Genomic DNA, 15,731 nt, shown 5'->3' with positions numbered 1-15,731 from the left:
TCTTCACCCCTCTTTCAAGAAGGATTTTAGCACCCATGTCAATAGCAAATACTTCCGCATGGAATACAGTGCAGTACGTACCCAGGCTGTAGGCTTGCTTAATTCGAGGTGTCTGGCAGTATACTCCTGCTCCTACCCCTTCAGGCGTTTTTGATCGATCTGTGTACAGGGTCAGCCAAACTCGACGCCCCAACTTTTCTATGGGAAGCAGGTAAAATTTTCGAAAAAAAAATGTACACCATTTTAAATAGTATCTTCTCAGCTTTAAGAAACATCAGGCGTTACAAATTTTGGACGACGACGCTAGGCGTCGCGACGTACCCAAATTGATTTTTTCAACGAACACATTTTTTTCGGTTTAGGAATAGGATGCCTATATAATTCTATGCAATGTTGGATAAGAATGTTTTTTATATCTCTAATAGTTTTTAATATATAGCGGGATATGTAAATTAATATTGACGAGCATCATTATAGTAATTCTTCCATCATAGGTAGCCATGGACTAAAAATTTACTAATATAAAATAATAATATAATAGATCAGGAAGTTGGTTTACAAAACATTTTAATAAACTGAATAGTAACAAAATAACAACGAAATAAAAGTATAGAACAATTTGTTGAGACAATCATCAAATTTTTTTAAAACTTAAAACAATAAATTTTGATTTTAATAAATTAAAACAACAGAAACATAATATGTTGCACCTACAAAGTGTGCTCAAGCTGACCGCCATTCGCTGCCAAACAGTGCTGAAACCGGCTTCTCACTTCATTATGAGTAACTTTTCTAAGAGTATCACGACTTATCGTATTACAAGCATCACGAATTTTTTGTTTAAGATGTTCAACGTTGTTTGTGAGAGTACTGTATACAATGTTCTTGATTGTGCCCCATAGAAAGAAGTCCAGGCAGCTTAAGTCTGGTGACTTAGCTGGCCAACGCACTGGACCAGATCTTCCTATCCATCTCTCAGGATATACGCGGTTCATATATTGCGTAACAATTGCAGAATTGTGATAGGGTGCTCCATCCATTTGAAACCATACATTTTCCTGCATGAGAGGTATATCTTGCAATAAATCGGGCACTTCATTTTCTAAGAAATGGAGAAAGATTGGTCCATTAAAATTGTAATCGAAAAAATATGGACCCACTAAATATCGATCGATTATGCCGCACCATGATTTTCAGTGGCCCAGTATCTTTCATTCTGCCTATTTGGAAGCCCATTACTTACAAATCGACTCTCATCAGTCCATAAAATGTTCTTATATATCCTTCTATTGTAGTCTTCCAATATGGCCATATCCGCTAAAAAATCTATGCGTTTATTACGGTTATCTTCATTTAAAAGCTGCAAGTTCTTCAATTTGTATGCAAAATATCCGTTCTTCTTAAGTATTCGACGTATGGAGGAATAGGAAATATTTAATTGTTGACTTGCCATATTAACAGATGCTCTAGGATTATCTTCAAAAAACTGACAAACTTCAGCTACGACGCCATCATTGCATACGGTTTTTTTAATAGGAACATGTTTGCTACAGGAAAACGCGTCTGTATTTTTTCTTAAATTTTGTTCCAATCGGGTAAAAAACTTGTGGTCCGGAACAGCGCGGTCTGGATACATTTCGCGATAAAGTCGGACAGCTGCCCTTGAATTACGGCGAGCTTCACCGTAAGTTAAAAGTATGTCAACCTTTTCCTGGTGATTTGCCATTTCTAAGAAACAAATGCAAGACTATTTGACACTGAGTCAAATTAAGAAATGTTCAGACATTTTCAATCCATAGCTACCTGTGATGGAAGAATTGCTAGAATAATGCTCGTCAATATTAATTTACGTATCCCGCTATATATAAAAAACTATTACAGATATAAAAAAACTTTTTTATTCAATATTGCTAAAAATTATATGGGCATCCTATTTCTAAACAGAAAAAAATGTGATCGTTGAAAAAATAAATTTGTAAGCGTCGCCGTCCAAAATTTGTAACGTCTGATGTTTTTTAAAGCTGAGAAGATACTATTTAAAATGGTATAAATTTTTTTTTCGAAAATTTTACCTGTTTCCCATAAAAGAGGTGGGGCGTCGAGTTTGGCTGACCCTGTACAAGCAAATGTCTGCCCGAACCAGAGAATTTTCATTTTCGATCCAGGACTGCCGCTCAGGCAGTACAATCTGGTATCGAGCATTAATCACTGATAGTGATACCGCCAAATCTGACGGCATTGATAGCACAGTATCAGTTTATAATGTCTTCCGCAGCCCATTGGTAGGACATGTCGGAACAGTTTTGAGCATATTGCTTAAATCTGTAAATGGTTGTTCTAGCCACTTTCTCTATATGCAAATGCAGAGGAGATAGGCCAAGCAGAACCTCCATTGCTAGAGTTGGCGTTGTGCCTATCGCACCAGAGATTGCCAATCCAGCTACTCGTTGAATTCGTGAAAGTTTACTGATAACTGAAGTCTGTCGGACTTTCCTATACCAGGCTGCTGCTCCGTATGTGATCATAGGTCTAACCACAGTCACATAGAGCCAGTACAGTCTTTCAGGGGTAAGACCCCAATTTTTTCCACAAAGACTGCGACAAGTCCACAAGGATAGTCTAGCTTTGTGCAAAACTCCCTGCAAATGTCCATTCCATGACAGGGTTTTGTCTAGGATTACTCCTAGATATTTGACTTCCTTTGAGAAAGGAATTTCTTCACCTTGGATAGTTGGGCGGATTAGTCCATCCAACTTTCGCTTCCTGGTGAAGGGCACAACAATTGTCTTTTGCGGGTTTATTGAGAGGTTCTCTCCCTTACACCAAGCGCAAATGGTATCTAGGGTCACCTGGAGGACTTTAGATATCCTCGGCAAACAGGTTCCTTTGACCATAACGACAATGTCATCAGCATAAGCTTGTATTTCCACACCAACGGCTTCGACTATCGCAATCAGATCGTCAACTAGGAGGGACCAAAGCAGGGGAGATAACACCCCTCCCTGCGGGCAGCCACCTCCCGGCCTGAAGCGTATCGTATGACCGTGGAGTGAAGTAGAAACTATTCTACTATCTAGCATATTGCGGATCCAACCCGCTATAGTTGCTTCCACTCCCCTGTCAAGAGCAGCTCTTTCAAGAGATTGTGGTATTGCGTTGTTGAACGCTCCCTCTATATCCAGAAACGCACAAACCAAGATTTCTTTATCCTGCAACGTCCTGGAGACTCTACCAACTAGAACTAACATGATCACTAGAACTTACAGTAGACCTAAAACTAGAAATATTCGGGTTTAGCCGTCTTGAAAGACTTAGGGTTAAATCCGAATGTTTCTAGTTCGGGGGTTAGTGTTAGTTCTAGTTTAGGTTGTTATTCAGTGCTAAATTGTTGTATTTTTTTATTGACCAAAAACTAAAACTAACACTAGATGTAGAGCAAGAAACAGTTTTAGTATTTACATTATAGTTAATTTTATTAAAAAAAATCGTCCAATTTTGACATTCTGTGATTTATGCTATATCACTAAAAACTGATGATAGAATAATAATGAAACAAGGACTACAATTTCTTTAATATTTCATTAGGAATATTTTTTATTCATAACGTCTTCATCAGTTTTAGTACCTACTATATATTTAATAGGAAAATGAATATAGATCAACTTCTAACTCACTTGTTTTATTTACTCGATAATAGTTTCGGTTTATCAAGCCATCATCAGTCGAATCTATGATTAAAAAGAATTACAAATTCATTTTTTCGTTGAACAATTTTTTGTTTTTTATATAAAATACTTGCAGTCAAGTTGAAAATTTTGTTTTTCCTTTTAGAACGTGATATGTCATAATAGTATATTATTATATGAGCATATAATGAGGGCTATTATTCACGAAGGTTAAGTTATTTATGTCACGAGCGTAGCGAGTGGCATAAATAATAATTGAATTAATTAATTTATGCTTAAATCATACGAAAAAAGGAATTTGTTTAGGTTTTTTTAATGTCAAACATTTAGAAACTCCTAAAAAATTGAATTAAATTGACGTTTTTTGAACTTTTAACGTTTCAAATAATTATTATTAGTCTGGTCAAGATGGCTACCTGTGAATAATGATTATTATTCACCGCTATTATTCACTCCGTGAAAAATGACTACCATTTTGTTTTAGAAAACTCATTCATAAGGTATATATTATAAGGTAGTCGTGGACAAAGGTTTTATGAGTTTAGTGTTATAATATAATAACCCTTATATGGAAATAGAATAACTAAATTATAAAACAACACAAATACACGAATTTGTGGAATGTTGAAATGTTACGAGATGGCACTTTTGTATGGATCGAAACCCAGAATTCTCTAGGGCTAGGGCTAGTCTAGGGCTCTATTGATGTAATAGTGAAAACTACAAAGCTTTTGAGACAAAAGGTGTGCTGAATTGTAAGGTATTATTGTAGATATCATGGAAGGTTTTCTAAAGATGTTGTATTTTATATTTCTAGAGGAATGGTCGAGGTTTAGGTCGAGGAAATTAATGCTTTTATTAATTTCGATTTCTAGAGTGAATTTTACGTTTTTATGTAAATTATTCAGATAAATGTGAAAATTATCCAATTGATCTTCACCGCCCCATATACAAAAGATATCGTCTACATATCTTACCCATTTGACAAAGTGATGTTTAGATGGTTTTTTTTTGTGAAAATATGTGTTGTTCTTCGATATGATTTAGAAAAATATCAGATAGAATACCGGAAAGGGGCATACCCATTGGTAGTTCTTCGGTTATCTCATAGTATTCACCATTACAACTACAATAATTTTGAGAAACTACATGTTGTAGTAATAAATTGTACAAAGTATATTCTATCGGAACGTTCGAATATAATTACCAATAAAGTAATAATAATAAGAATAATAATAGAATAATAATAAGAATAATATAATATAATATATTATAATATAATATTCTTACGTCGAAAGAAATTTGTTTTGTATTTGTTGTATCGATACCAGAGGTTTTTTCAATAAATTGCCTTGAATTTTTGACAATACATAATAGTTATTTATATTACAAGTGGGCTAGAAACATAATTACAGTACGAGTGCGCAAAATTGCACGACGAGGTCGTAGACCGAGTCGTGTAATCACACGAGTACTGTAATTATGCTCTAGCCCACGTGTGATATACAGCATTTTATCCACGACTGCTAAAAATTACTAAAAATCAATTTCTTTAAAAAAGTCTATTTGGCATTTATAAAAAAATTTTGAAATGATTGTTGACAATTTTGAATTGTCAGTTTCAACAACATGTTTACTCATCTGGAATAAGTGTTTTGAAAAGCAAAAACATAACAATTAATGTTTATAATAAATAGAATTGTTTCTCTGTAAGTAGATACCACTTTTTCTTTTGTATTGTTGCTCGTTTCAATAAATTAAGTCTGTTCTGATTAGGTTAAAAATGCGTTACGTAATGAAACCAGTGCGGTAATGAACTTCATTACGTAACTCAAATCACCTCAAATGAGTGCGGTAATGATGACTTATCCAAGCAGTCGTAGATAAAATTCATTTATTTTTACTTTTATCTATTTGAAAAAGATATGAATAAATGTTACTCAAATTTTCTGTATCTAACTTGAAATTTACAATATTATTTTCAGCTTTAATATGAAACATTTCAAGGAATAATCTATTATCATAATTTGATTCCTTGTCCAAAATTATTGTGTTTTCAAAATCGAAAATATGGTTATGGTCAAAAGCGTGTTTTGAGAGAGCACATGATGTTTTTTTCAATTTAGTGTCACTTTTGTGTTTATTAACTCTACTTTTTAACCATTTTGTAGTTTGTCCAATGTATTTACCATTACAATCTTTACAAGTACTGCAATATATAAGTTCCGACTCTAAGAATTTTTCTGTTTTATCTTTTAAAGTTGAGAAATATTTATTTAATTTTTTTGGGTATATATTAATGAATGTCAAATTATCTCGTTTTAAATGTATTATGAAGTAATTCTGTCAATCCGGCGATATATGGAATTTTTTTATATTGTTTTAATTGTGTCGATTAAAATTTTTAATTTTTGTATATAATTTTTAGCATGGATTATAATTTCTTGATGCATTAAGAATATTTATCTAATTCCGTTATGAAAATTAAATTTTACATGTCTATCTGATGTTTTGTAACGTCACATTTTTATAACTAGTGATGTAATGATTTCATTACATCACATGATAGAGTGGATGCAGTCTGAGCTTGAAACTGAAGACGGGAAATACATAGTGAATATAGACTTATACTGATTTGTATAGCTTTACTTCCCTTGACATTTATGCTATTATAATACTTTAGTTGTGAGGGAATAATAATGGGGGATTTATATAATAAAGCCAATGCACCATATCTGTATAGCTATAGTCACCATAAATATTAATAAAACTCTGGGTTAACGATGAAAATGGTTTATTTTATTTTAAATTCGGTGCTACATGTTTCGGAATTACCTTATTCCTTCATCGGGCACGACGTCAATGTTGAGGAGTTAAAATTAATTGTTTCGTTAAATGAATCAAGGACATATCAACAGCATAAAGTTTCAAGAAAACTTTTCTTTAAAGAATATCTCTCTCCAAAAAAGTATCGATCTACACGTGTTTTATAGTTAAGAAAATACTTTTCTATCAAAATTAACATAACACACTATTCCATTTAAAAAAAAAAAAATTATTAAAATTAAACTCAGTCAGAGTCCATGTGTTGAGCACAAGTGGAAAAATTGAACTGTTCAATTTCCACTTTTAATTTAAATAAATTTAAAATAAAATAAACCATTTTCATCGTTAACCCAGAGTTTTATTAATATTCATATTGAACGATGAACATAGAATCCACCATCGCCAAAAATAGTCACCATAGTCTATATAGCTGGTGCTTTTGCTACTTTGGTATTGCTTGCATCTGGAACACTTGCTGTTGCCCCTTATGTTGAGTTCTTGTCTTCAGTTGCAGTCTTTAATGTAGCTCTTCCTGTTGCCTTGAGTTTATCTATATGTAATGATTTCATTACATCACTAGTGATGTAATGAATTCCATAACTTAACTACAAATTGATAAATTGATATCTGTCACTGATAGGATAAGTCAAGTTTTGAACAAAAATTGCTTTTTCAAAGGAATTAGATAAAATTTTGTACTTAACACGTCATGAAACGGCTAATTTTGTTTAACTCACGTAATTTGCAAAACTCGCTCCCTTCGCTCGCTCGTTTTAACAACTATTACGTTCATCAAACAAAATTAGTCTTTTCATAACTAGTTACGTAAACAACTATTTTTGTTCATAATGTCTTTCTCTATCAGTTTTAGTAATTAGGTTATAATTGATTTTATTAAAAAAAATCGTCCAATTTTACCATTTTTGGGATTTATGCCATATCACTAGAAAGTGGTGATAGATAAATTTATGACATAAGCATGGACTATAATTTCTTGATGAATAAAGGAATATTTTTTATTGATAACGTCTTTCTCCATCACTATTAGTACCTACGTTATAGTTGATTTTATTAAGAAAAATCGTCCAATTTTAACATTTTGTGATTTATACTAAAAACTGGTAATAGATAAATATGACATAAGCATGGATTATAATTTCTTGATGCATTACGAATATTTTTTATTCATAAAATCTTTCTCTATCAGTTTTAGTACGTAGGTTACAGTTGATTTTATTAAAAAAAATCGTCCAATTTTACCATTTCTGGGATTTATGTCTGTCACTATAAACTGGTGATAGATAAGTATGAAATAAGTATGGATTACGATTTCTTGATGCATTTGACTCTCATAGTATCGATGACAGTCGGGTTTTCTGTGGATTGGTGAGGTTCAATACCGTGTATGCCCTCTACCAGCACGAATCACTTCCTCACACCTGCGTGGTATGCTTTCCTAGTCTCAATCAGGACTTGTGTCAGATTCTGTATGGTTAGTGGTGGATTAGGGGGCTTGTGAACATGTCAGTTAAGCTGATCCCACACGTGTTGAATAGGATTCAAGACAGGACTTAACGCCGGACATTCTATGACCTGAATTCCACGTTCTTGCAAAAAGTTTCTGGTGATGCCGGCGCTATGTGGCTTTGCATTGTCCTGCATTAGGATGAAATTTTGACCGACTCCATATGCAGCAAGCACCACATGGTCCTCCAAGATGTTTTCGATGTAATTCCTGGCATTTAGTCAACCAGGAACAACAACAAGATCAGTTCTGTTGTCTATACTGATTCGAACACAAACCATAACAGATCCCCGACCAAATGTATCGACTTCCTGTATAGTAGTGGCTGCGTAGCGTGCACCAGGACGTCTATGTACACGTAATCGACCATCGCAACGAGTTAAACGAAATCTGGACTCATCTGTAAACAGTACAGACGTCCAGTGACGAAGTTGCCAATCTCTGTGATCCAGAGCAAACCTCATTCGCGCTGCTTTGTGATGCTGCGTAAGGCGTGGTGCGCGGACAAGTCTTCTAGGTTTCAAATTCGCTTCTTTTAATCTGTTTCTAACAGTTCAATCAGAAATTTCTATTCCATGTGCTCGTCTTAGGGCGTTTAGGAGGTCTCGTGCTATGACAGTACGCGTATGTATACAGGAAAGGACAAGAAATCGGTTTTAACACGTTAACTAGTAGCTGCTCCATTCTGACCTCCATTAAGTTATCGACCTGCCACAATTTTTCTTCCTCGGCTTTGGCATGACGAATAACATTCCTCCAATTATCTGCAGAAACATTGCTTATAGCTTGTTGAAATAATAGATGCAGATTTTTCATTTTAAATGTTGTATTATTTCTTACAACTTCTCCTTTTATTTGCCCCCATATTGATTCAATGGGGTTTAATTCAGAAGGATGTCTTGTCATCTTCTCGATCACATACCTTGATGTAACAGCTGCCCATCCATTAATTTGCATTTCAGCAATTCAGCTTCGTAAGCAATTAAATTACTCGTTAGCGAGGCTTGAATATCGGCTTTCTTAATGGCACTATTTGGTATCTTCTCTGTTTTTCGGCTATAATAAGAAGCGTTGTCCATTACGATCACGGCATGTTTGTCTAAATGTCCTAGAGTTGCGCAAAGTATCTTTTCATGATAATTTCCAGTTATCTTTGACTCAAAACAAAGCAAACTATTTTCTACAAAACTGTCTATTGATCCTATGTGGAGAACTATCAGACGACCACCTTTCCCTGAAGGATCTTTTAATCCTTTTAGCATCCAATGCAAACCTGCCTCGGTGTTATGATTACCAATTTTGACATTTTGGGGATTTCACTAGAAACTTCCTCCGTTCCAAAGATTCAAATGGGTTAAGGATAAAAATTGTGCTAAAATTTAATTCTAATTTTTTTAAAGGAAAATGATTGGAGTAATTTATTGAAGCTTTTCAAGAACGAGATGAATATGGAAACGTTAAAGGGGGGGTTGAAAAAAGAAAAAAGGGGCGTCGAGTATCGGTGGTCGATATAATTTATTATTTAAGGCACACGGCTCTATTAAATGCATCGAGATGCACGGCACGCACCTCGCCTCCATATTTAAAACGGGCGAAGTCCCGACGGTGTAAGCAATCCATTGAATAATGAATAGATTTAAGCTGGTGAAGTATGACCCGGTGGGGATCGTTTCGGGGGAGCTTCGTCTCGGAATTACGCCGTCTGCAACGACGAATTACTAATCAAACCACCTCGACCCAACTTTCCCAAAACTAATCGTATGCCCGGAATTTACTACTATTAGTTATCGATGAGTTTGATGTACTTTAGAAAACTTTCGGTATTGATTGGTTTTGTTACAGCAAAGGATGTAGTAAAATTTTGCTCAGACCCAATCGTGTCGAGGTAGTTACGAGATTCGAAGGCGAGTTTGCAAAAGGATTTTGTCCCCTATGGGAACGACAACCTTTGACCACAAAGCGAGATCGCTTCGTTCCTGTTTGCGTTCGTGGACGTTGCAAATACAAGGGAATAGTAGGGAGTTAGAATATTTCTTTGTAACCGTTAGACCAAAAAGAAAAAGGGTGTTTATTGAAATTTCAATTTCAAACTTGATATATAATTTTAGAACTTCATCCAAGCCCATGAATAAACTATTGCCAAAAAGCATCCACTCGAAGGAGGTTACCACAACCGCAGAATGCGACTTTCAACGACAAAAACGAGCAAGAGGAGCGCTGTCAAGAAAACGCTCCTCCACGACCAGATAACAAGTTCGCAACTGAGACGGTTTCTCCGACGAAGTTGCCGCCTTGCGAAGAAATAATAATTAACGACCGGAAGAGCGGCGTTTTATCGGCAAACGCCGCCGCCTCCCCGACAACTTTTAATAGAACTCTGCAAAATTCAGACAGAAGGTTAACGAACGGCCTATAAAGAGAAAAGGGGGCGAAGTGAGAACCGAGAGTCAGGTCGACCCCTTAAAGAAGTGTGCGATCGAAAGCGCGACCTAACCCGCTCGCTACAACCGCTGATTAATTAATGTACCCCGTCAAAAGTTGCTCGCGCTAGATATAAATTTTAAAGTCGCAAAATTTCGCACGTTATCTGAGAGCGCCGGCAGTAGGAGACACTGCGACGTCGCGCTGTTTTTGTCTATGAACCCGTTGATTAACGAGCCCCCGTGAGCGGGTTATTACGTTTTCATAAATCAACCCGGCGCGACGCCTTCGAGATATACCTAGTTTTCCCTTTAAGATTCACTCCACCCCGGAGAGGTTTACATCATCAAGATGGTTTTAGACCGGATCGTGTTAAGAAACGATGATGTTAAACTGACATGTAATCACTGGCGTAAATTATTTTGAGGAACATCTTGTAAGGTCGTGTTTACAAGATACTTCATTTATTTTAAATACTTAAATAAACACAATCAAGTTGGCACTACATCTTGCGATTTGAATAAAAAAAACTATTGCATTAATTGTCGCTTAATTTGTTGTAAAGTTTACAAATTTGTTGCATCCTTTTTTATAAGCAATATTTGAAATATTGCATTTTTGAGGTGGTGCTAACTTAACAGTGGGAATCTATGGTAAAGAGTGGAGATAACAAAAGAGTAAATACTTAAACTTACTTAAATGGTAAAATAAATGAAAAACTTGCTATACATCAGTTAGAAGAACAAGATAACGAAGAACCTAGAACTCGAGTTTACGATCTTTTGGTTTTATTAGTACCATTCGATAGAGAATCGTTTGTACCACCTTTAATTTCGTTTGTACCTCAGGACCTAAAGAGATAAAAAAAGTTTGAAAAATTGCCGGAACCCCAGTTTTTGATATTCAAATTTTATTAATACTATTCGGTAAAGAATCGTTGGTACCCGTTTGTACCACTTTCGATTTCGTTTGTACCTCAACCGGTTCCAAAATACAGCGATTTTTTGATTTTTCAGAATACCGCTGAAAGTGTGTATCTCCGTTATTAATAGACATATCACAAAAGGATCTATGGAGTTGTTATTGAAACTTTTATTTTTATTAATATCAATTACCAACATATTCTATTACAGAAATTAGATGATAAGTTAACTCGCCAAACATTAATGTACAAGGAATATCTGAAATGCAGAATACCCTTAGCCAGATAGTATAACCCATATTTTCTGCAAGCCGTACCAACTATAAACATTCAATGTCAATAAAAAGATGATTGCCGCCCGTGACATGGGACGTTACGTTGTTACATCTGCATTGAACGCAGCTTTTATAGTGCGAATCAGATATCTTTTCATTGATGGCACTTTCAAGAGCCTGTATACCCTGATGGTTGAAAAGTTCGGTATTTATGACAACAATGGGAACATTATGAACAATGTAGTTATTGCAGTCATTACATTGCTGACTGATTTGGTGTAATGGTTCGTCAATTAGCAATTTTTGAGCAATCAAATCACTGATATTGAAGTGACAATCAATTTAATTGCTGTGCAAACCAAATATATTGCGCAATAACTCGGATCGTTTTTTATTTTTTCATTGTTGCGCCATAAATTGAAAATGTTTTTATGAAATCATGAAATTTATTTTTTGAAGCGGAAATATATTCATGATAACAGCCCCATTCGGTATCCTGCCAACACGGATTGTGCAAGCGAATGAAACGAACATGTGTTTGTAAAAGTCACATCTTTTTTTGCTATACGAACTCGTCCGAATAGTTATATAATCGCTGTATTTTGCAATCAGTTGAGGTACAAACGAAATCGAAAGTGGTACAAACGGCTACAAACGATTCTCCATCGAATTCCATCGACCGTTTTGCGATATCTGTATTAATAACTGAAATACACACTTTCAGCGGTATTCTGAAAAATGAGAAAATCGCTGTATTTTGGAACCGGTTGAGGTACAAACGAAATCGAAAGTGGTACGAACGAGTACAAACGATTCTGCACCGAATGGTATTAATAAAATTAGAATATCAAAAAGTGGGGTTCCGGCAATTTTTCCAAATTTTTTGTCTCTTTAGGTCTTGTGGTAAAAACGAGTACCAACGATTCTCTATCGAATGGTACTAATAAAACCAAAATATCATAAACTCGGGTTCCAGGTTCACAGAGCTCTTCCTAGGGGCAAGTCCAGACGGTTTAGTGGGAAAAGGAGCTGTTGTGAAAATAAAGTGCCCTTTCTTCGTATACCATATGCATCCCAAGGATGCTATAAAACAAAAAAAAATACTTTCTGGAAATGGAATCAATTCCAAATATCAAATACAAGGACAGTTGAAAATTACCAACAGAAAAGGATGCATATTTGTGGTATGGACCGATATAAACTATCCATTACAAGGCTGTCTCGAGTGTCAGCATTGGACCTAAAATTTAGAACCAGCAACAACATTTTGGCATCAGAACTTCCTCGGTACAGGAAACTCAACCCAACCTAACTCATTCTTTTTATAGAGGTGATTAGCAAATCTGCTGGAAATTGGTACCCAGCTTGTGGGTTTATACGAACTGGTAATGTCGTGTTGACTTCTCTCTTTGGATCTCCGATTGATTAAGCCTTAACCATTTGAGTTTAGATTCGACATATTCAGGACTTTCACTTTATGCTAAACCTTACTACTTCTTACCCCTTTCGCGCCGAAGACCGTATATTTCCGCGAAAAAAAAATATGACCAACAGCCGAAGATCGTATTAATCCGATTTCATTATATTTTAAGCGACGAATGCCGCACGTCTCCGTTTTATGTATTCAAGGCATCTCTGCGTATGAAGCATGCGTGGGGACAAGTTTTAACGTGTTTGTCTAGTTTCCGTGTGTGCGTAGTGTGGTGTGCACTCGACAGTAACAGTCTATACTGGATGCATGTAACTTTGTTTATTATATCTAGTTTCCACGAACTAGAAAAATAAGTAAAATATCTAAAATAAATAAATAGTTTACGTATGTATTTTTTATCGTCTTGTAGATTTCTTTTTGAACATAGGGCAAGTACCTAATAATAAATAAATAAACTTTTTACTTTGTAGTTTTTCTAGAAAATGGCAGCACATCGAAAAAAAATTTACACCAAAAAGCAACTTAAAAAAATTGCCCTTGATATTATGGAAGACCGAGAACCAGAAGATGACGACGCAGTAATTAGTAGTGGCGAAAGGGATTCCAATGGGAATATTCAAAGTGACAGTGAAGAAGATGAGGTGGACGAGGAATTATACGAAAACGAAGTAAATTCGGCAAACGACTTCACATGGGAATACACACCAACGTGGACTCCAAAGGTACATGATTTTGAAGAAAGTAATAGTGGTATTCAAAATAAAAATATTACCGACACATCGACTGCTCTAAAAATTTTTCTTGAATTTATGAATGAAGAAATAATTAACAAAATAGTCTTAGAATCTAATAATTATTATCAGCAAACGATTGAGAAAGATATTAATATGAAACAAAATATGAGAAATTTGGGACCAGACGAATTTATGTGCTTCCTAGGAATAGTGTTACTTATGAGTAGAGTTAAAAAATTGGAAATTCATGAATACTGGTCAACAAATACTCTTATAGAAACCCCTATGTTTGCCAAAGTTATGAAAAGGGATAGATTTAAATTGATTAAGAGGATTTTACACTTTCGTAATAATAATGAACAAAGTAGTGACAGAGTTCGTAAAATTAGTTCTATGACGACAGTACTCAAAGAAATTTTTCCAAAAAATTTTACACCCTATCAAAATCTTTGCATAGACAAAAGTTTATTATTATTCAAAGGTAGATTGCTCTTCAAGCAATATATTCCATCGAAACGAAGTAGGTTTAGAATAAAAATGTTCATCATTAGTGATTGCAAAACTGGTTACATATTAGATTTTATTATCTACAGTGGTTCAACTACTGAAATAACAAGTAACAATCCAGAACTTGGAAAATCAGGACAAATAGTCCTAACGCTTATGAATAACTACCTCTATAAGGGACATTGTTTGTATATAGATAATTGGTACAGCAGTCCATTGTTATTTCAATATTTACACCAACAACAGGTAAATGCTTGTGGCATTGTTAAAAAAATAGAAAACACATGCCTAAGTTTGGTAAAAAATTACGAAAAGGAGATGTAATTTTTCATTCGTCTGGGCCAACGCTTGCAATAAATTGGTGTGATAAGAGAGAAGTTCATATGTTAACTACCATTCATGAGATATTAAAAATTGATAAAATAACAAAACAAAAAGTTCAGAAACCTACTGCAGTGCTCGAATATAATGAAAATATGGGTGCCGTAGATAAATCAGACATGATGCTAAGTTCCATAAAATGTACCAGAAAAACCATCAAATGGTATAAGAAAATCTTTTTCCATCTTGTGGATATTTGTATATACAATTCTTACATTTTATACAATATTCAAAAGAAGAAACGGACGACTCTAGCAGATTTTCAACTTGAATTAATTGAGCAAATATTTGAGAAATACAACATCATTAATAAATATTAGTGATCCATTAAGATTGACCGGACGCCATTTTATTAATAAAATTCCTACAGAAGAAGGAAATAAGCAGAAAGTTAGAAGATGCGTTGTCTGTAGCAAACATAACTTGAGAAAAGAAACATCGTATTATTGTAAGAATTGCAATGCTCCTCTTTGTATAATTCCTTGTTTTGAAACTTATCATTCAAAGCGTAATTACTAAAAAAATCTGAGGAATTGTATACATATTATTTGTAGCATATAGTATAGGTATTATGAAGATATACTATATATACTTTAGTTTTGATGATTTACAGTTTACTTTATTTTTGATGTTTTTGTTATAATAAATAAATATTTTCAAATAGAAATGTTTATTTTTTGTAATGAATCCTGGGCGAGCAGAAGCTAAATGCGAGAAATCATGTGAATGATTTTTTTTTATTATCATCACGGAAATCAACATAAATAAGTAAATAATGTTACGTTTAAGCTTAGTACAAAAAGTTTAAAATGTACCACAATGACAGCACAGTATGATATTCAAGTACAAGCGCCGATGAACGAACTTTTCTGGTATACATATGCTATACCGACGTAGACCGTACGATTCCGAAAACCTTCAACATAAACCGTCCTATGAACATTGTTAATAGAAAAATAGCACGTCGCGAAAGGGTTAGTAAGGTTTAGGCTCTTATTACTAGGCTATACTAAATTACACTA

At 34.6% G+C, this 15,731-nt stretch overlaps 1 protein-coding gene across 1 annotated transcript; it reads left to right on the top strand.

Moving 5' to 3' along the window:
• Positions 1-13,569: 13,569 nt before the first annotated feature.
• Positions 13,570-14,652, top strand: LOC139429516 (piggyBac transposable element-derived protein 4-like). The gene has a single exon (XM_071195287.1). It carries the CDS (start codon positions 13,570-13,572, stop codon positions 14,650-14,652), a length of 1,083 nt encoding a protein of 360 aa, XP_071051388.1.
• The last annotated feature ends 1,079 nt before the right edge of the window (positions 14,653-15,731 follow it).

This window comes from Onthophagus taurus, chromosome 3 (genome assembly GCF_036711975.1).
Source record: "Onthophagus taurus isolate NC chromosome 3, IU_Otau_3.0, whole genome shotgun sequence".
In the NCBI taxonomy this organism is placed as follows: Eukaryota; Metazoa; Arthropoda; class Insecta; order Coleoptera; family Scarabaeidae; genus Onthophagus; species Onthophagus taurus.
The sequence above is the reverse complement of the archived record's forward strand: the minus strand, read 5'-3'. Positions and strand labels throughout refer to the sequence as shown.